This window comes from Chiloscyllium punctatum, chromosome 2 (genome assembly GCF_047496795.1).
Source record: "Chiloscyllium punctatum isolate Juve2018m chromosome 2, sChiPun1.3, whole genome shotgun sequence".
Lineage (NCBI taxonomy): Eukaryota > Metazoa > Chordata > Chondrichthyes > Orectolobiformes > Hemiscylliidae > Chiloscyllium > Chiloscyllium punctatum.
The window spans coordinates 38156943-38178803 of NC_092740.1; the positions used below are offsets into that span (position 1 = coordinate 38156943).

The 21861-nt window shown below is 40.7% G+C and overlaps 1 protein-coding gene across 1 annotated transcript in view; it reads right to left on the minus strand.

Moving 5' to 3' along the window:
• Positions 1-11391: 11391 nt before the first annotated feature.
• The window catches only part of LOC140496411 (uncharacterized), a 138177-nt gene continuing 127707 nt past the window's right edge, over positions 11392-21861 (minus strand). The window contains exon 13 of the mRNA XM_072596112.1: positions 11392-11995. Coding sequence (XP_072452213.1) covers positions 11929-11995 — 67 coding nt within the window. The 3' untranslated portion in view covers positions 11392-11928. The remainder of the gene's footprint in view (positions 11996-21861) is intronic.

Consider the following 21861-nt stretch of genomic DNA (forward strand, 5'->3'; position numbering starts at 1 on the left):
TCTTGCTCTACCTCCATATCAAAAATGGCCCAACCAGTCAATACCTTGTTGTCATGCTCTATAAAATGGTGTCCTTTTTTCCCCCCAACTTTGTTTCTTGCTTCCTAGTTCTGATGACAGGAAGATGAAAAGCTTCCACAACTTGTCTCATCTTAGCAATGTTTAAACTCTCCAGAACTGAAGGGGGATAGAAATGTAATATGTTGCAGAAAACAATGACTGGGAGGAAGATCTGGAATAGAGGTAGGGAGTGATTAATGTGACACAGATGTCATGGAACAAAAGACATGGTAGTTGTTATAATGAAGAAACAAAGCATTTGTCCAGAGTGAGTACAAATCGCAGAAAAATGAACAGCTGTTTTGAAAAGCACAAACATTAAAACAAGATTCAGATTGGCACATAGTAAAATAAAAACAGAATCAAAATTGGGGAGACAGTTTATGACTTGTGTTGAACTTAGTGTTAAGTTCAATGTTGTGGATGGCACAGTGGCTAGCACTGCTGCCTCTCAGTGCCAGGGATCTGGGTTTGATTCCACCCTCGGGCAACTGTCTGTGTGGAGCTGGCACCTTCTCCCTGTATCAGCGTAGGTTTCTTCCGAGTGCTTCGGTTTCCCCCCACAGTCCAAAAATGTGCAGGTTTGGTGGATTGGCCTTGCTAAATTGCCCATAGTGTCGCAGGGGTGGGTTAACCATGGAAAAATGCAGGATTACAGGGTTAGGATGGGAGTGGGGTCTGGGTGGGATCCTCTTTGGAGGGTTGGTGTGGAATCGATGGGCCGAACGGCCTGTTTACACACTGTAGGGATTCTATGATTCTGAAGATATAAAATGAATAATTGGAAGCCTGGGTGCTGTTCCTTGAGTTTGAGTTGAGGAATATTTGTCCAGAGTGATCATGAGCGGCATCGAGCTCCACTGGAACAGTGCAGCAGACCTAGAAAAGAAATATGAGTGGATCTTGCTCTTGTATTTGCATTTCTGTCCAGGGCCTGCTCTACTACTCCAGTGAAGTCGAACATTACTCACTCTGATCAAATGTTCTGTTTCTTTACTACAATGATTATCACTCCCGTTACTTTTATTCCATGACAAATTTGCCATTTAATCTTTATTCTTTTGCAGTCTCCCAGATCTTCTTTGTGCTTCCTCCTCCTCCCCTTTGCATTGGCATAAGCCCATCTCGTTTAAAATGAAGTGCAAGTGAAGCAAGAGTGATCTGAGGAAAAAAAATCTTTTCACTCAGCAATTAGTTAGAGTATAGAATGCACTCCCTGAAAGTGTGGTGAGTGCAAGTTCAACAAGGCATTCAAGAGGACCTTGATGATGATTTGGATAGTAATAGTATGCAGCATATAGAACAAAGGCAGGAGCTTGCGACTTAGACTGGAACTGGTGCAGGCACAATGGGCTGAATAGCCTTCTCCTGCATTGTAACAATTCTGTGGGTTTCTACCTTGCTTCAATTCTGGACAATAATTACATTTGACTCAAAACATTCACTCTACGGATGCTTCCAAACCTGCCAAATATTTCCAGCACAGTTTTCAGATTTCCAGCATCTGAATTATTTTGCTTCCATCATTCTATCGAATTGAGAATGAAATAACTAAATGTTGAGCTTCTGATTGATTAGAGCTGTTCAAATCCATTGGAAATAGTTCTGCTCTGTGTGTGCTTGATGTAATTGAGCAGGTGGGAACACATTTTGCTTTTGTGTTACAGCAACAGAGTAGATTTCTCTTCTGTTTCTTATGTACTAATACAATTCACAATTATTGATTTAATGTTTAGATACATATATAGTTAAGATTTGGAGATGCCGGTGTTGGACTGGGGTGTACAAAGTTAAAAATCACACAACACCAGGTTATAGTCCAACAGGTTTAATTGGAAGCACACTAGCTTTCGGAGCGACGCTTCTTCATCAGGTGATAGTGGAGGGCTCAATCCCAACACATTCCGTGTAAGGATTGAGCCCTCCACTATCACCTGATGAAGGAGCGTCGCTCCAAAAGCTAGTGTGCTTCCAATTAAACCTGTTTGACTATATCCTGGTGTTGTGTGATTTTTAACTTTATATAGTTAAGATATTCCTATTGCATCCTGCACTTTATTATTTTGTGATAGCAGATTGGTTTCAGACAGCTAGAACTTAGACTGGCTGCTTCTAAATGTTTGTGCACATATTCATGTTTTAAAGAGAAAAATCTTCCTTAGTTTCTGATCATATACAATGTCGTTGCTATTGTTTAAACTTGAAAACCTTCATATTCTAAAGCAGTCATAAATACTGGAGTTGCTGATCAGAATCTGAATTAATGTTTGTTTCCTGTTAGTTTGGTATAGTCAAATTAGTTGTGTTTATTTTTGAGTTGCAAAGTTATCAGTTATTATCAGCTGTTGTTTGTCACAGTGGTCAATGCAGTCTGTGCATTAAAAAAGAGCATTCAACCCAAGAAGACAGACAGAAACCTTCCGATAGTGTGTGCCTATGAAAGTGGGCATGTTATTGAGAATCCAATCTGTTTTTGTAGCTGGAGAAGAGTTGCTCTGAGAAGCAGGATGGATAAGTACAGTTGTCCTAGACCCCCCACATTTTAAGGGCAACAAGTAACAGGCAATAAGTGCTGCCTTTGCCATTATCTCCTAAATCTAAAGATGAATGTAAAATTGTATGAATCAGATTGAACAAGCAGATGTTGTATGCTGTTTGTAACATAGTCAAAAATTTAAAAGCAAAAGCAGAACGTTATAAATTTTGTGTTTGGAGGGTATGATTATATTCAGTATAAAAAACTCGGAGGATTGCCTTTAGCATTAATCCAACTTTTGATGCATTGAGATTTGGAAAATGGTGAGGAAATAATGCATGCGTCCAACATGTGGGCCTTAAAATATGAAGTCTAATGCCGATGAAGGAGGAGCATTTCTAATGCTAGTTAACACTGGGTGCTTTTTAAAACTCAATTCCTTTCACCATATAAGCATGTGTTCAGCAGTCCTTTTGAATTTTTCTCCTTTTATTTTCATTCCCTCAATTTCATAGCATTTGACCTGAAGAGCCATGATTTGTTTTAGATTCCCTACAGCATGGAAACAGGCCCTTCACCCCAACAAGTCCACACCAACCCTCCGAAGAGCAACCCACTCTGACTAGTGCACCTAACACTACGGGCAATTTAGCATGGTCAATTCACCAAACCAGCACATCTTTGGACTGTGGGAGGAAACTGGAGCACAGAGGAAACCCACGCAGACACTGTGAGAATGTGCAAACTCCACACAGACAGTTGCCAGAGGAGGGAATTGAACCTGGGTCCCTGGCACTGTGAGACAACAGTGCTAGCCACTGAGCCACCATGCCATGACATGGAGCTATTTTTTGATACTTGCAAAAGGTGCTTACATCTCAAATGATTGATTTGGAGCTGCCAGTATTCCTGGGTCCTGCTCCTATACTGTAACCTTGGTGAATTAGTGGGACAGCTGTTTGTGACAAAGGCATGTCTCTTTCACAAATTTACTTGTCTGTCTCCATAATTCATATGTGGGCATTACTCATAAGATCTTAAGAAATGTCCATTTAGCTCATTGATCCTGTCTTGCCACTCAGTAAGATCATGGCTGATCTGATTGTGGTGTTAACTCCACTTCTTGCCTATTCCCATTACTCTTCACTACCTGATCAATCAAAAATATATCCATCTTGGAGTGATACACTGCTGACTCTGGAACAGAATTCCAAATGCTGCTGACCCTCTGAGTGGGAAAATTTCTCCTTCTTTGTAATTTAAAAGGAAGACCCCCCTTTATGTATAAAGTCATATAGTTCTAGATGCCCTTGGAAGCAAATATCCTCTCTATAACCCCTCTCAGAATCTTATGTTTCAATAATATCAAACCTCACTTTCTTTTAAACTCCAACTTTCAATCTGCTCGAACTTCCTCATAAGGCAGCCCATTCATGCAGAAAGCAGCTTGGTGAATCTTCTGCAAAATGCTTTTATTGCCAGTGTGTCCTTCCTTAAGCAAGGAGACCAGAGCTGTAAGCAATACATCGGGTGCAGGCTTGCCAATTCCTGTACAGCTGTAGCAAGAATTCCCTTTTGTACTGCTACCCCACTGGTAGTAAAGGCCCATCTTCCATTTTTCTGCATAATGTCTGCTGTGATAGCATGTTAAATGTTTGAGATTCATATGTCGAGATATTGCGATCCCTCCATTTCTAACATTGTGCGGTATCTCTCAATTAAATATTCTGCTTTGCTATGCTTCCTTCTAAAGTGGACAACCTTACATTTTTCCACATTAAACTACATCTGCCAAATGCTTGCCCACTCATGTTACCTGCCTGCTTTTGCGGACTTTAGTTGCTTCACATCTTGTTTTTCTACCTGCCTTCATATTGTTAGCAAACTTTGGATGTAAAATTTGGCCCCTTCATCCAAGTCATGAATATGGATTATAGGTCATTGAGAGACTACACCACTTCTTGGAGCTGCTCATATGCATTCAAGTAGGCACGTGCATTCAGTATTTGTTTGTGTCTCCAGCAAGTTATTGTTCATCCCTAATTGCCCTAAGTGGGTGGAAGTGAATCACCAGCTTAAACCATTGGTCATATATATATTTCTTACTGTTCCTTCGTAGTGATTTGAGGCAACATAGTGGATTGCTTTGAATTTGAATTCACATTCTCGAACTGCCATCTTGGGATTTGTTTTCTGGCTTAATTAGTCCAGGTCTTTGGATTACTATTCCAGTAACAACTACTACTGGACCCATGTATTCTCTCTGACAGTGAACCAGCCTCAAACAAGATAATGTGACAGGCAGTGCATTGTTACCTCAGTTGTGTTAATAGTATTACAAGCCATGGATATGTTTGAAATGTCGTAAGAGATCTTGTGTGAAAGATCTTGAGAGCCAAAGTAAACTCAAACTTTCAGATTAGGAGCCTGCAGTATTGGTGCAACAGCTAGAAGTTGATTTTTTTTCAATATCATTAATGTAATAGAGGGCAGATGGTAAAGTACTAACATTAATTCATTAGCTCTAGTAGAAAGGTAACAAATATTTCTGTCCTAACCGTCTTCTAGCTGTGACTTGCTGTCAACTCTGAGTAATGTGTCTTAGACTTAGGCACTTTGGGTACATTAACATTCCAAAGGAGCCTGCTTGAATGTGGAGGGTGGATCAGATAATTTCTCAGTTTTTATTACTGTGGAATATCAACAATTTGAAGCTGTCATTGATAATATCAATTAAGTAAAGGGATAGTGATGCCGAGGGAATGACAGCCCTCTGAATAGCAGAAAAATAAGAAATTGCAACAGATATGCTAAATGACAGAATGATGCTGTGCAGAAAGAGGCTGCGAAAGACCCGTATGTTAATGAATGACAAGTCTAGCTCCCAAGATGAATTTGCAGGATTGTGTTGTCCTGCATTTCTACTGAAACTGAGCTTGTATCTATTTCAAGATTGAATAAAGACCCAGTGAGATCAATCCGAGTTGGGTTTCTCTTGGCTTAACGAAAGATTAGAAATCTAAACCCAAGTAAGATGCCTGGCTTGGTTTGTATTTTAAAGAGTTGCTCCAAATTGCAGGCCTTTGCGGTATTTTCCTTGCTATTCCTCTGTTTATTTGAAGTATGCACTACGTTTGGTAAGTCAGAGCATGTGGTATTCTATAATAACAACATTTATTTCATGTCAGACAGTGGGACTGGGATTCCTGGTGAGCCATTGCTCTAGTGGCATTCGGGAGGCTGGGAATGTGACTGAGTGATGATCCCATTGCACTACTTGGAAGTCAGGAATTTTAGCATTTGAACCTTTAGCACTTTTTTGAATTAGTGTCTTCTGCATTTTCCTGCTTGGACAGGGGGTTTGCAATTTTTTTTCTTTTGTGTGATGCTGGTACCACTGGCAAGAATAGCAGTTGCCCATCCGCTCTGATTATTGTGTGATACAAGTCCAGACCCACACAATCAGTGATCATAGGGGAGGTGGTGGCGTAGTTCTAATGCCAATGAGTGAGCAATCTAAAACCCCAGCTTAAAGTTCTAGGGACATGGGTTTGAATCCCACTCCAGTAGATGGTGGAATTTGAATTGAATAAATATTGCAGAAAAAAACCTAACGTTATGATGACCATGTAACCAAGGCCAATTGCTGATTGTTTAATGTCCTTCAGGGAAGGAAATCTGCCATCTTTACTTGGTCTGGCCTACATGTGGTTCCAGACTGTCAGCAATGTGGTTGACTCATAACTGTTGTCTGGGCAATCAGTGATGGCCAATAAATGGGTCCCAGCCAGCAACCCTCAAATCCTGTGAATAAATGAAAGAAAATTTTATGACCATCATTACTGAGACTAGCTTTTTGATGAATGAGACACATTTTATTTATTAGTTAAAATTCAATCCCACCTGCTGTGGCTTTGAACTGTTCTTGCAAGGCATATTTGTGGTCCTTTGGATTACCCCATTGACATTACCATTATCTCACCATCTCCTCAATGACACCACTTGGCACAGGAGCTTTTATCAAGATGGGCACCCTCTCATATCCTTTTTTTATGCTAATATATTGTGCATAGAATTATACATTTAATAATTTGCAGTCGTGGATATTTTCATACAACCGTTCTTTTATTTCAGTTGCCATTTGTTTTCTCATTAACATTTGCAAACTACTTAACACTAATATGGTGGTCAACTTTCCCAGAATAGCTGGCAGTCTGCTGAAAATTAGCACCAATCTCGCAGTAGTCGAAGAAAACATTCTGGGCACAGTAAACAGGACAGCTTGTATTTTTCCAGTTTTTCAGAGTTTGCAAGTGCTGGACTTTGCGAAGGCAGAGTTTTTATCTCTTTTTCCGTTTGTTTTGTCTGCACCATTTTTAATGCAGGGAGTGGATACAGCATATATGGGAGGGGCCTGCTCCCTCAATGCTTGTGGTGTCAGCGAGCATAGCCCACTTAGAACACTCATTTACCATGCAGCCTGCTATCTGTAGTGTCACTTCTGACAGCTCCTGGAATATGGTCAGCCAGAGTTTTCACTAATCTTGTCATTTATCTATTTCACTACTCCGTTGTTGGTAATGGCAGAAATTTAAAGTAATTGGCAAAACAACTAGGTTGGAGGGGGGATTTTAACAATTAGCAAATTACTTTGCTCTGGAACACACTTCCTCTGTGAAAGTGGTAGGAATAGACTCACTGGCAACTTTCAAGTGGGATAGGACAATATTTAAAAAGGAAAGAGCAGAGGGCTAATTGGAGAGATCATTCAAAGAGCTGACAAAGAACACAAGACGCTCAATGGCCTCTTTCTGTGCTGCAACATTCTATGATAACTGTGTTAATAACAGTGCTCATTCAGGAAACTTTATTTCGTTTGCAACTTTGGAATGTAAACTGTTTTTGAAGGTTGCACTTCTTTTACTATAATGTATTTTTCTAAGCCTCCTCAGCAATTGCAGTACTGAATGTACAAAAAAGTCACAACCAAATAAAGATTTAAAGTCTTTTCTTCTTGTGTGTTACTTGTCACTTCTAATTCTTGTTATTATTGCTACTCTATTGACATTTATTCATTGATGCAAGCTTAAAAAGGGTCCCTAGAGAATCCAGACTGGGCCCAATAAAGGCCAATATAATAGTCAATGGTTTACATTCTTCTGGTGGTTCTTTGCCTAGTGCGAGTTAAAACAAACTTGCACCCACCATCTTCAGATAAAGAAGGTAGAATGCATCGGGGTCTTTTCCGCTGAGTTGGAGCTTGCTACAGTGAGGGATCAAAGGTCAGCAGCACTGCACAAGGTCCACCTTCAGAACTAATTGGGGTGGAAGAGATCATGGCACACTCTCCCTGAGCCGAGGGGCCTCCAGCAGACATATGAGGGCTTTAAGAGAGGGATAGTAGCCCTTTCTCTAAATACCACAATATGGACTTGCCAGCAACGATTCCTAGTGGGATGATTGGCAATTTTAGTCTAAGGCAGGAATATTGTCTCTAACCTGTGGGGATGTATACCTACTATTATTCATAGGCAAGAGCTGGCAAAGTACTACAGCTGGAGGGGGATTGAGGAATCTATCACCGTGTTGGTTGGGTTTCCAAAGTAGAGCAGACCACCCACCTTATTTCCATCATTCTCTTGCTGAATGTTTGGAAAACGTAACGCAGAAAAATACAAGATTTACTGCCATCGATCCAGTATGAGCAGAACTACAGGAGCATGTCTTATTTATACAGGTGACTTTAATGTAAAGTATCCAGATTAAATCAAATTTTCTAGAAATGTCTGAGTCTGGAAAAAGTATGAGCTCACAAAAAATTATTAATAGAGGACCAAATGCATGCATATGGCAAAGTGCTCTTAAAATGTATGTACTATTAAATGTATTTATAGTTTATAGACTTCCTTTCATTGAATTACTACAAAATGCTAGTCTGGCTAGCAGTAACATCAACTAGCATTAGCTTATTTTTAAGAAAAGGCAGTTTAATTAGTTATTTGTGTAAATGTTGCTTGTGGGATCATACTATGCCCAAATGGGTAGTTGCATTTGACTGAAAAAGTGACAGCACCTCAGACGAGTTCCATTATCTGTAAAACACTTTGTGGCACATTGAGAATGTGAAAAGCACAAATATATAAAAAGAAAAGTCCTCTTTCATAGCAACATGCAGTCGTTGATTCACGTTCTCTGTTCATATATTTTTAGCGAATACTATTGAGCCAGGGATGGCTTTCAAATGTCTCATGTGGAATGCACCCTTCCACGAAACAGGTCTGGAATCTTTGTTCATGTACACTACACGCCACCCATGATGTGTCTGGAACAACACATATGATTTTCCTACTGGGCATGTTTCTGTTCCCACACTGTACTTAATTGGCAGTTGTTAGGTCTGTGATATGGAGCAAAGTTATAGCATGGATGTTTGATTTTACTTTTTCAGACCCTTTTTAAAAGTCAATTTATAACTTATCGCACTGCAGGAGCAAAATATTAATTTACTTATAGGGCCTGCTGTCTCAGATAAAGAGTGAATGTTGCAGAGTGGATACAATTTAATTAAAATAAGGCTGTCTAATATGCTGCACTTTAGTGATATTTGTCAGGGATAATTATCTATCTGTTAATCCCTTCATAATGAACAGAGTATGGTTAATTGCACCGTAAAGAAACTTAAAATGCCTGTTATTTGATCTTGTGTTTCACCATCTGTCATTGGGTGTTAGAGGTGGAAGGTTACATTTCTCAAATTAGTCCTCTTGACTGCCTTCCAAAAAAAATGGTATGTTTAACAATTCACTTAACTAGATGAGGGGCTGCTGGAAAAAAGGGCAAAAAAAAACCCTTTTAAGTGTTTTACAGCAAAATATTTAGAATTGCAGAATCCAAACCACCCTGTACTAGGATTGACCTAATGGACTGTATAGGTGTGTCTGCCCAACAGTGTGTGCCTGCAAAGGTGGGATTTTCATTCCCGGAGTGGGAAGGTAGTGGTGGGTAAGGTGGGCTGTGTGCTGACTGGAAGTAGGCCTGCTGCCCAAAGACAAAAGGTCAAAGGGGTGTTGGGCTGGTGGGTGAAAAGGCCGGCTTCAATGCTCAGGGACTTGGCCTCTGTTGAAATAAAAGCAATAAAGGAGAAGGCAGTCCTTGAGCCCTTTCCCTTCACACCCATGGTTATCACATGCTCCACATGGCTCTTCATATCATCAACTGTGTTCATGCTCTGTTGCATGCTCCATGCCAACCTATGACATTTCCATACCTAATCACCCAATATACACTACAGAGTAAATTAATACTAAGCTATAATGGCATATGTGAAAAAGCTTTTCAAAATTATTCGTTCTAGTTTGCTTCAAAAGAAAACTACAGCCCTGTAAAAGACATTTAAAGTATCAATAGCTGGAAATGTCATCATTTGACATCTTTGTTCAACACAACATCAAATAATTAAGAAATAAATCTAACAGGAAAAGCTATCAATAAAACAGTGAGCTGGATTTCCCCCTTTTTATAAAAAAGATATTGTCCGTAGCTTTCATGGTGAGTTTCCCACTACGGCACATAGTGATTTTTCACATGTCATCTTTCACTGCTAATTATGGATTCGGACTCCATTTCATCCTCCTTGTGTTCAATCTTGTGGCAGAGGTGGAGTTGCTCACCACTGCTGGGACACACCAGGCTGTTCTATGTAAACGCTCACTGCATACCACCTGAAGCTCTGCAAGCCAAGGATTTTACCTTCTATTGTGGTGCTCAACTTCATTACTAAGGAAATATCTCAGAAGGGAAGCTGGCATCCTGCTTTAGTGAAGAGGGCCTGGGGATGCTGCTCGATGGGGTGGTGGAGGGGGGTTACTGTTTATTTTCCTGTGGATCAGCAGAGTGCCATTGTACTACGAACAATGTGCTAGCCAGAGCAGACTCAATTTTTGGGGCAATGCTTTTTCTCACACTAAGAGGAATCCACAGCAACACCACAAGAAGATCTAATGGGCTCTACAGGCTAAGTGTCACTGTCTTCTCTCTGCTATGTTACACTCATTCTGACTCTGTCCATCAATCAATGCAATGTAGGAGCAGAAATGGGACATCGAGTCTGTCCTGCCATTCAATCGTGATTGAGATGTTTTTCAACCCTTCTCCAAGTAATCCTTCATCTTCTTCGCATCCATTCTCTCCAGGCCTCTTAGTATTCTGTAAGTTTCAATCAATCCTTCTAAACTCCATGGAGTACAAGCCCAGAGTACTCAACTACTCCTTATATGACAATCCCCTCATCCCTGGAATCAGTTTTGTAAACCTCCTCTTGACCCCCTCCAACACCAGCACATCCTTCTTTTGACACAGGGTCCAAAACTTCTCACAATATTCCAAATGCAGTCTAACCAGAGCCGCCTATATCCTCAGAAGTTCATCTCTACTCTTGTGTTCTAGCCCTCTTGAAATGAATTGCATTTGCCTTTGTAACTGCTAACTGAACCTGCAGGTTAACCTTAAGAGTATCTTTAACTAGGACTCTCAAGTCCCTTTGTGCTTTAGATTTCCAAAGCCTTTGCCCATTTTAGAAAATAGTCCGTGCCTCTTTTCTTCCTACCAAAGTGCATAACCTCACACTTTCCCACATGTATTCCATCTGTCACTTCTTTGCCTACTCATTTAGCCTGTCTAACTTTTTCTGCAACCTCCTCATCACTAACTGTCCTTCCATCTACCTTTCTGTCATCTGCAAACTTAGCAAAAATGTTGTTCATTCAGATCATTAATGTATAACATTAACAGTTGCAGTCCCTGACCCCTGTGGAACTCCATTAATCACTGGCTGCCATCCTGAAATAGGCCCTTGTTTTATCCCCACTCTCTGCCTTCTGCCAGCTAGCCAATCCAGTATTCATACCAGTACCTTGCCCCTAACCCCATAAGGGAGTTATCTTATTGAGCAGCCTTGTCAAAGACCTTTTGAAAATCGAAACTGATCACATCCACTAGCTCTCCTTTGTCTAACTTGCGTATTACTGCCTCAAAGAATTCTAACAGTGCTGCTGTTCAGTAGAGCAGGCAGTCTTTGTATTGGCCAGAAGGAGCTGTCAGTGCATGGAACTTCCCAGGGATGGCCCTTCACTTTCCAATCAAGTGCATGAGGAGCAGTGAACTCAGTGGGACTTGCCGAAAAGATGTGACAGTGATCTCTTGCCAGCTTTTTAGCCACCAGGCAAGACTCCCACTGCTTGCATTAAATACCGGGCATTATTTCCAAAGATCAGTTTTGAATTTATCCTCTCTTTAAATGCAGACCATGTCATCCTGTTCTCTGTACAAGCTGAAACAACTTGTTGTGGTCCACATCATCTAGTCTTCTTAAAATCCCAAAAGCAGTAATTATATCACCTCTCATTCTCTTTCTCAAGAGGCACTGACGCATTTTTCCTTCCTCTGAGAAAACCTTTACATCTGCAACACACAGAAAGAATACAAACCACTTAGTAGATAAGTGCAGTGTACAGTCTGCTATATTTTCTGATTCTACAAAAGGTTACCCTTAAATGCACAGAATGCTGACCTAGTTAATATTTTAAAGCAGTAGAAGAAGTATTGTGCTGAAAGCAATAATATGTAAGACCTAAAACTGCAGATCAGGTTGGGGAATATTACTCAGCCACACGAGAATTTAGTACAATGGGACTTCTCAAACAGGAGAATTTCCCAGAAAAGTATCCATGAAAAATGGGAATGTCTGTGAGTGTTGCAAATTGAATCATTTAAAGATCATCTTTTAAGATTATTACAGGGAATAGTTTTCATATGAACTAATAGTCATAGAGTCTATAGGATGATGCAATCTGGTACTCATTTGACACAGTATAAGTAAACCTTCCAGAATTTCAGTTATTCAATCCCAATTCAGAGCTCCCAAACACATGGAAAAAACATTGAGACAGCCCTAGATATTAGCTCATGGAGGGAGACTATAGGAGTGAGACAGGTTGCATTCAACTTTCTACATTTGTTGTGAATAAATTGTCCATTAAGCACCTGTAAAATTTCAATGGAATTATCATCTGGCTTTCAGATCAAAATGGACTATTGTGACTTTGTTGAAATATTAAAATTAACTTTTAAAAGAACTGGATTTTGCACAGTGCAAACCTCATGCATCAAAGAGGTGAACTTCAATCCCAAGCTTTGTTGAATCAGCCTTTTCTGTGGCAAAAGGCACATTTTGGAATTCTTTTGTTACTGTAGTTTTTAAGTTCCTATTATTCCTTATAGCTGTCAGTTTTGCTGGGTGATTTTCCAATTATGCTTTTATTTTTATCTCACTATTTATAATATTCTTGTCATCTTTTGGCTTTGATGTTCCTCAAAGAGATGAGGCTGGATATACTTTTGCTAATTTCCAACATTTCCATAACTATCATGAAAATAAACATTGGTTTGTGTCCAGAATGTGCAGAAGCAAAGATTCTTCAGGGACCTTGGTCACAATCATCCTAGGACCATTTCCTAGGTATGTCAGAGGAAAACTGCTCCCTTCATCCCTATCCATAGTTATTATGCAACAAAGAAAAAGTAAAATTGGGCAGTATGTAAAACACCTGGCAGAATGGATTCCATCAGTTTCCTTCAGATGGATTAGGTTTAAATTCTCCCACTGCTTACCATCTGAGGTAATGTTCTATTGTTGCAGAGCTGGGCTGCAGTTTGAAATACAGCACTGTGACTTATTCAAGCTGACTTCACCCGACGAAAGGGCAGCCCTCTGAAAGCTTGTGATTTCAGATAAACCTGGTGTTGTGTGACTTCTGAACTTGTCAACTCCAATCCAAAACCAGTACCTCCACATCATTCTTTTCCAATATCAGATATACTGAAGTAGATATTACAACCACAGTTATTCTTTAATTTTGTTTCACAATAATCTGTTCATATCACTTCAATCCTTTCATGTTGGACTGGCCTTTGGAAGTCTAATGGAGTATTACTCACTGCAAAATTACCAACCTCTGATCTATGCTTATTGTTGTTACTTCTGTGAGTGTCACTGAAATGGCCAGAATTTATTTCCTTGCCCTGAGAAAATATGAAGAGGTTCCTTACAGTCATAAAGTCATAGAGATGTACAGCCCGAAAAGAGACCCTTTGGTCCAACTTGTCCATGCCGACCAGATTCTTCCTGAACTACTTCAGTTTACGTAGTGAAGGAGCTCACACAGGTAGGTAGGGGCACCAAATCCTGACCAGCAACAATGAAGGAATAGTATCTAAGTCCAAATATCACACAACACCAGTTTATAGTCTGACAGGTTTAATTGGAAGCACTAGCTTTTGGAGTGCTGCTCCTTCATCAGGTGGTTGTGGAGTACACAATTGTAAGGCACAGAATTTATAGCAAATTCACCCACAAGTGTATATGTGTGCATGTGGGCTTTTGTGTGTGCGCGCGCGTGTGTGTGTCTGGGATAGGGGTTTATGAGTGTCTGTGAGAGAGAGTGTATATGTGTATCTGAGTGTAAAGTGGTCTGAGTCTGTGAGAGGGTGTGTGTGTGTGTGTGTGTGTGTGTCTGGGGTGGGGGGTTGTGAGTGTCTGTGAGAGAGAGTGTATATATGTGTGTGAGTGTAAAGTGTCTAAGTCTGTGAGAGAGTGCATGTGTGAGTGTGGGAGTGTGTGTCTGAAGGAGTGTTTGTGAGTGTCTGTGTATAGGAGTGTGTGTATGTGCACACATGTGTGTGCGTAGGAGTGTCTGTGTGTGTATATAGTGCATTGGTGGTCATCTGTATCATCTGTAGTGTGACATGAAACCAAGGTCCCGGTTGAGGCCCACCCTATGGGCAACAAACGTAGCTATCAGCCTCTGCTCGGCCACTTTTCGCTGCTGCCTGTCCCGAAGTCCGCCTTGGAGGATGGTCACCCGAAGGTCCAAGGTCGAATGTCCTGAACCGCTGAAGTGTTCTCCAACTGGGAGGGAACACTCCTGTCTGTTGATTGTTGTGCAGTGCCCATTCATCCGTCGCTGTAGCCTTTGCTCAGTTTCACCATGCCTCAGGGCATCCTTGCCTGCAGTGCATGAGACAGACAACATTGGCTGAGTCACACGAGTACCTGCCACGTACATGGTGGGTGGTGTCCCCACATGTCATGGTGGTATCTATGTCCACACACTGACATGTCTTGCAGTGCTTACCATGACGGTTGTATGGAGTTGTCCTGAAAGCCGGGAAGTTTGCTACGAACAATGATCTGTTTGAGGTTTGGCAGTTGTTTAAAGGCGAGCAGTGGAGGTATGGGGAAAGTCTTGGTGAGGTGCTCATCCACATTGATAATGTGTTGCAGGTCATGAATAACATGGTGTAGTTTTTCGGCTCCTGGGAAGTACTGCACAATGAAGGATACCCTGTCGGTTGTAGCTCATGCCTGTCTCCTGAGGAGGTCATTATGATTCCTTGCTGGGCACATCAGAACTGGCGGTTGAGGAGTTGAGCATCGTAACCCGTTCTTATGAGGGCATCCCTGAGTACTTCCAGATGCTCATCACGTTCCTCCTCATCTGAACAGATGCTTGTCCATAGGGGATGGCTATTTTAATATGTTTTGGATGGAAGCTGGAGAAGTGTAGCATTGTGAGGTTGACTGTGGGTTTGCGGTAGAGTGTGGTGCTGAGGTGCCCATCCTTGATGGAGATGCATGTATCCAAGAATGAGACAGATAGTAGAGAGTAGTCCATTGTGAGTTTGATGGTGGGATGAAACTTGTTGATGTCATTGTGTAGTTTTATCAGTGACTCCTCGCCATGGGTCCAGAGGAAGAAAATGTCATCAATGTACCTGGTGTGTAATGTTGGTTGGAGATCCTGCATAGAGAAGATGTCTTGTTCGAACCTGTGCATGAAGATGTTGGCATATCGGGGTGCAAATTTGGTCCCCATGGTGGTTCCATGTGTTTGGATGAAGAACTGGTTGTCAATAGCTGGAACAGCCATGGAGACCAAATTTGCACTCCAATATGCCAAGACGCACACACACACACACATGCACACATACACATATACACTTGTGGGGTGAATTTGTACTTGCAGAGTTACATTGTACTTTGCTCAAAAACTGCATGAATTCATGTAAGACTCTGTTAATTCACTTTTTACATTAGAATCTGTCTAAACATTATGGCACAGACAGGGAACACAGGGGGCTAACGCCTTTAACATCTCAACATCTTATCTGCGCTGACACCAATTGTTACAGTTAACCTGAGAATGTAACTTTTTTTTAAAAAAAGTTTTGTGATTTACATATGAAAGAAGTGAAACTATCATGGTCATTCTAACAGATGAGTGACTTAAACAATCAGGGTATTTTTCAATGTATAATTTCAGTTACATCACACTGTAAACTGTTGCTATAAATTCTGTGTCTTACAATTGTGTACTCCACAAACACCTGATGAAGGAGCAGCACTCCGAAAGCTAGTGCTTCCAATTAAACCTGTTAGACTGTTTCCACACTGTAAGTAATCTAATCTAATAACCTGGTGTTGTGTGATTTTTAACTTTGTACACCCCAGTTCAACACCAGCATCTCCAAATCATAAGTCCAAATAGTGTGTCATATGGGTGGGAACTTGCACGTATTAGTGATCCTATATTCCCACTTCCCTTGTAGAAAGTTATGAATGTGTAAAGTACTGTGAGGAAGTTATGGAACCTGCTGGAGTGCATTATGTAAGTAATACACATTGTGACCCAGTTCCACTTGTGGTGAACATTTAGAAATATGAAGAGTCTTTGTAAGTAAGTACATAAAGTAAAAAGCAAGTTCAGGACTGATCTTTAAAAGCACTTTTCAACACAGAGTAATTAACATTGAATGTCCTACCGAGTAGGGTGTGGAAGGCACCAGCTCTGGAGTCAGTGAAGAGGCATCTGGAACCAAAATGTTCATTGATACCCTGAAATCCTCATGACCATTTGTGACCAGTGGTGTGCCAAAAGGATCAGTGCTGGGTCCACTGTTCTTTATCATTTATCTAGATGATTTGAATGTAAATATAGGAAGCATGATTCGTAAGTTTGTAGATGACACCAATATTGGTAGTGTAGTGGACAGTGAAGAAGGTTATCTCAGAGTACAACGGGACCTTGATCAGATGGGCCAATGGGCCAAGGAGTGGCAGATGGAGTTTAATTTAGATAAATGTGAGGCGTTGCATTTTGGTGAGGCAAACTTATACAATTTAATGTTAGGCCCTGGGGAATTTTGTTGAACAAAGAGATCTAGGAGTGCAGATGCATAGTTCCTTGAAAGTAGAGTTGTAGGCAGACAGAGTGATGAAGAAGACATTTGGCACACTTGCCTTCATTGGACAGAATATCGAGTATAGGAGTTGGGACATTATGTTGCAGCTGTATAGAACATTGGTTAGGCTACTTTTAGAATACTGTGGACAATTCTGTCTCCCTGCTATAGGAAGGATGTTGTTAAACTTGAGAGGGTGCAGAAAAGATTTACAAGGATATTGCCGGGACTGGAAGGGTTGAGTTATAGGGAGAGGCTGAATAGGCAGGGTCTTTTTATCTGGAATGTCTGTGGCCAAGGAGTGACATTATAGAGGTTTATAAAATTATGAGGAGCACTGATTGGATGAATAGCCAATATCTGGAGTGCGGAGTTTACACATTCTCCCCATGTCTGCGTGGTTTTCCTCTGGGAGCTCTGGTTTCCTCCCACAGTCCAAAAATGTGCAGGTTAGATAAATTGGCCATGCTAAATTGCTGTAGTGTTAGGTGTAGGGGAATGGTTCTGGGTGGGTTGCACTTTGGTGGGTCGGTGTGGATTTGTTGGGCCGAAGGGCATGTTTCCACACTGTCAGTAATCTAATCTAATCATTTTCCTAGGAAGGGCGAGTTTATGCACAAAACTAGAGGGCATAGGTTTAAGGTGAGAAGATAAAGATTTAAAAAGGACCTGAAGCGAAGCCAGCAAAGGTGGTGTAGCTGGGTACAATTAAAACATTTAAAAGGCATCTGGATGGGTACGAGTAGGAATGTCTTAGAAGGATATGGGCTGAATGCTGGCAAATGGGACCAGATCAGGTTGGGATGTCCGATCAGCATGGACTAAAGGGTCTATTTTCATGACTATATAACTCTATGACTCTCTTTCCATTCATTCTCTAAATGACCTTGTTATGACCTAGTTTCACTTCTTTCATATGTAAATCACAAAACTTTTTTTAAAAAAAAGTTACATTCTCGGGTTAACTGTAACAATTGGTGTCAGCACAGATAAGATGTTGAGATGTTGAAGGTGTTAGCCCTTTGTGTTCCCTGTCTGTGCCATAATGTTTAGACTGATTCTAATCTAAAAGGTCAGTTAACAGAGTCTTTGGTTGTGTGCAACATTGGAGAAGTAGTCATGATTTGGAGATGGAGAAAGTTAAAAATCACACAACACCAGGTTATAGTCCAACAGGTTTAATTGGAAGCACACTAAAATCACCTGCTGAAGGAGTGTTGCTCTGAAAGCTAGTGCTTCCAATTAAACCTGTTGGACTATAACCTGGTGTTGTGTGATTTTTAACTTTCTCCATCTTTTTAACATTGGAGAAGTAGTTTCCCTCCTGCAGTGCTGCGCTTCTTTCACACATGGTGGAACATCAATACAGGGCTAAGTTCACAGTGAGCTGGCTGTGTGGAACAATGTAAGGCTCCTCATCCGTCTTCATTGTTGCTGTCTAAGCCACTGCAGGGAGTTTCTCTAAAACCAAAAACTTGAGTAATTTATCACACCTTTATCTAAGTCGACCCAATACAGCTTTCCTTTGAAGGTCTTGAATAGAATTCTGACTGTTGTTCAGTGTTTTGAGTCTTTTTTTTTGCGTTGTCTCTTGTATCCGTCACTAATTCTTGTATTAGAAGAGCAGTTAAGTAGGCTGTTAATCTTTCATAGTTTCCAGTCTGGACAGCAGTCAGTTAAAGCAGCTGTCAGGAAGGAACCACATGAAGCTTTTGGTGTATAAAGTCAGGATTGTTAGGTTTCTCCATGGTGGGTATGGTGTCTGCAGACAGCTGTGTTTATGACAACCTGTTAAAAACACAAACCAGTCTGGGGGAATATCCTCAATTACACCTCCATTCCATTCAATGCTATTGATAGCATGGAGCATTAAAAAAAAGTAATTAGACTGGTCTTACAAAGGAATAGTTTATACAAAACCTTGCAAATATCTTGAAATCTTGGAATATCAGAGAATTAAAAACAGAAAATGCACAAATGAAATGCCTAACCAGTGAGTAAAACTCAGACATGGTCAGACTTACAACAATGTCTCCGTTACGTGTAACTAATTTAGAACATTCTAATTGCTGCATTACATCAAAGCAAGGCAATTAGAGTTGAAAGCTTGCGTAGCTGTGGCATGACCTCCCCAATCAGAAACACATGGAATAGTAGTCTTTTTATTAAAACAGCATCAGGTAAAACATGTGCTACTTGTATTACAGTTATCAGCACTGTAACAGCAGGATGATCGCTGATCAAAGAAACCGGAGCTCATTAGCTAGGTGGGGAACGAACGCAGAACAAAAGGCACAATTTTAACACTGATCATTAAAAGACTCCCAGTGTTTGACGTCGGATGGAGCCTGCAGAGAGATTTTGTTATTGTGTAGCAGAATGCAGGATCATCAGAATTAAACAGAACTGTAATAACTCCTATTCTCATGGCATTCTGAATGCACATGGACGCGACGGCTCAGCCACACCTATTCAAGGCTAATGCCACATGATCGAATAAATATGACTTACTTATTGTAAAAATGGGTCAAATTCTCTGTCCTTTCGGTAGTAGCATTAAAAAAGGTCTTAAGTTAAACATTGTTCTTTTTCATTTTTTGCAAGTGATATTTCTACTTATTTTTTCCTCTTTCACATGTTTTTTGGATACATTTGCTGCGGAAAGAGCAGCTGCACAGCCCACATGGCTGTGGCTCTGCCTGTTAACTTGAGCCAATAGATCATCTATGAAATTTCCCAAGGATAAAGTGTGAGCGAGAAAGGGAACAGATTGGTGTGAGGAAGTACACGCTGGTCAAATGTCGACGTATATCACACAGATCCTTTCCAAGAGTATTTGGTGTTCTAAATGATGTGCGAGGACACAATGACTGATAGGAACTTTCAGTGCAGAATGCCACACAGGTTTCATAGGCAACTGCATTATGTCAGTGTAGAATGATGGCATCTACTGGCCTCTGATTTGTTGCAAAGCTCTCTGCATTAAGCCCACTTTAATAAAGCTGTACAGAGAGAAAAAAAATGCAACAAGTTCAGAATAATCAATAAATGGAGATCCACAGCACTTTGTACAACACCAGGTTATAGTCCAACAATTCAATATATGAGAGGAGTCACCGAATTAAAGATGATCCATCTTACAAAAATCATTCAACTAAAACTTGCAGGCTTCAGTGTTTGGTGAACGTGATGTCTAGCAATGTCTGTACTCACTAAAGCAGCTGTACCATTATCTCATGAACTTCAGACTTGATGCCAAAGTGATAATCAGATTAACACCCTCTGAATCTACAGACAAAAGTTGTTTTATTGCCATGTCTGGATTCAACTTGTTAAAACAAATTTGACTGGCAGCTGTATGAATCATTTTAAGTGAAATTAGAGTAATATTGAGACCACTGACTCCACCATTTGTTTCTGCAGATTATCTGTAACATGGCTCAAGTGTGTGTTGCGTGAAATGCATATATTTTTCTTTATATATTCGTTCATGGGATGTGGACAAGACTGACTTGGCCAACATTTATTACCCATCCCTCATTCCCCTGAGGGCAGTTAAGTGGCTACCACAGATATGTATGTCTGTTAAAAAGATTTGAATGGGTTGCAAATTAACTGCAAACTAAAAGCTTTCCCCCCTTATTACAGGGTTCAATAAACAGAGAGTGGGGGCACAGTTTTAAGCTAAGGAGCAGGCATATTAGAGGGGATTAGGAGAAAAACTCTTTCGTCTGGAGGGTGGTGGGTGTTTGGAACTCACTGCGTAAAAGGTCGGGAACCCTCAGGACATTTAAGTAGTGATTAAATGAGCATTCGAAATTCCATTGTATGCCAGGCAACAGGTGAAACAAGTGCTGAAAAATGCAATTGGAGTAGATAGATGCTTGGCAACTGGCACAAGCCCAGTGGGCTGAAGGGCGGTTTTCCATGCTGTTAAAACTCAATGACTCCATTAACATTAGTTATATTATTGAGGGATAGCTTGGCTACTTGGAAAACATTGCGTGGTCAACATTAGAGACAAAAAAAAACTGCAGATGCTGGAATCCAAAGTAAGCAAACAGGAGGCTGGAAGAACACAGCAAGTCAGGCAGCATCAGGAGGTGGAGAAGTCAACATTTTGGGTATTAACCCTCCTGAAGGAGAGTTAATAAGTGAAATGTTGACTTCTCCACTTCCGGATGCTGGCTGGCTTGCTTGCTGTGTTCTTCTAGCCTCCTGTTTGTCTACATTAGAGGCAACCATGCCGGAGAAACTTATATACTGTATATGTTAATACTGTGATAATATTGGATTCTCTTACTTTCCTGCAGGTGTCAGGAGAAACAAGAACAAACCTCTGTAGCTAGACACTTAAGCAAGGTTGTTGTCAAACGTATGGAAAGATAGTCCAATTATTTAAATACATAGTTTGAGATGCAGAGGAGTAGAAGTCTGTAATAGAGTAAAGAAGCAAACACTACTCCCTGCTTGGGAAGAGGCAATTGATTGGTTGGTAAGTGGGCTGTGATTGGCAGAGGCGTTACCATGGCAAAAGCACCAGGCAACTGCAATTTACTGCCAAGCTTTTCTTGAAATCTACCTTCAAAATGCAGCAGTCAAACAGGCTCCTTTTCCTTCCTGTGAAAAGTGCCTCGTTTACCTCAGATTACCTTGCATGACCCAGAAAAGGTATCTCAACAAATGTGAACCTGTGAAGCTAGCCACTTCATGTAACTACTATGCAGCAGCAACAAGGGGTATTCTCCTCAAGCAGGATGCTGCCATCTAGACAAAAATATGTTCTGCCTACCACACAACTGAGGAAATTGTGTTCTATTGACTAGTACATTGCCAGGTATGTACCCTGTACATCCCAATGACCAGATGTCCCTATCAAGCAGTGCATCCCTTCGGCTGTTCACAACAGGCAATAGTCAACATGCCCGTACTTGCAAATCCCAGAACACTATGTCAAATATTAAATGTGATTCCTCAACTGAAAAACATTTCAGAAACAATTGTTTCTAAACTCAGAATTACACTAA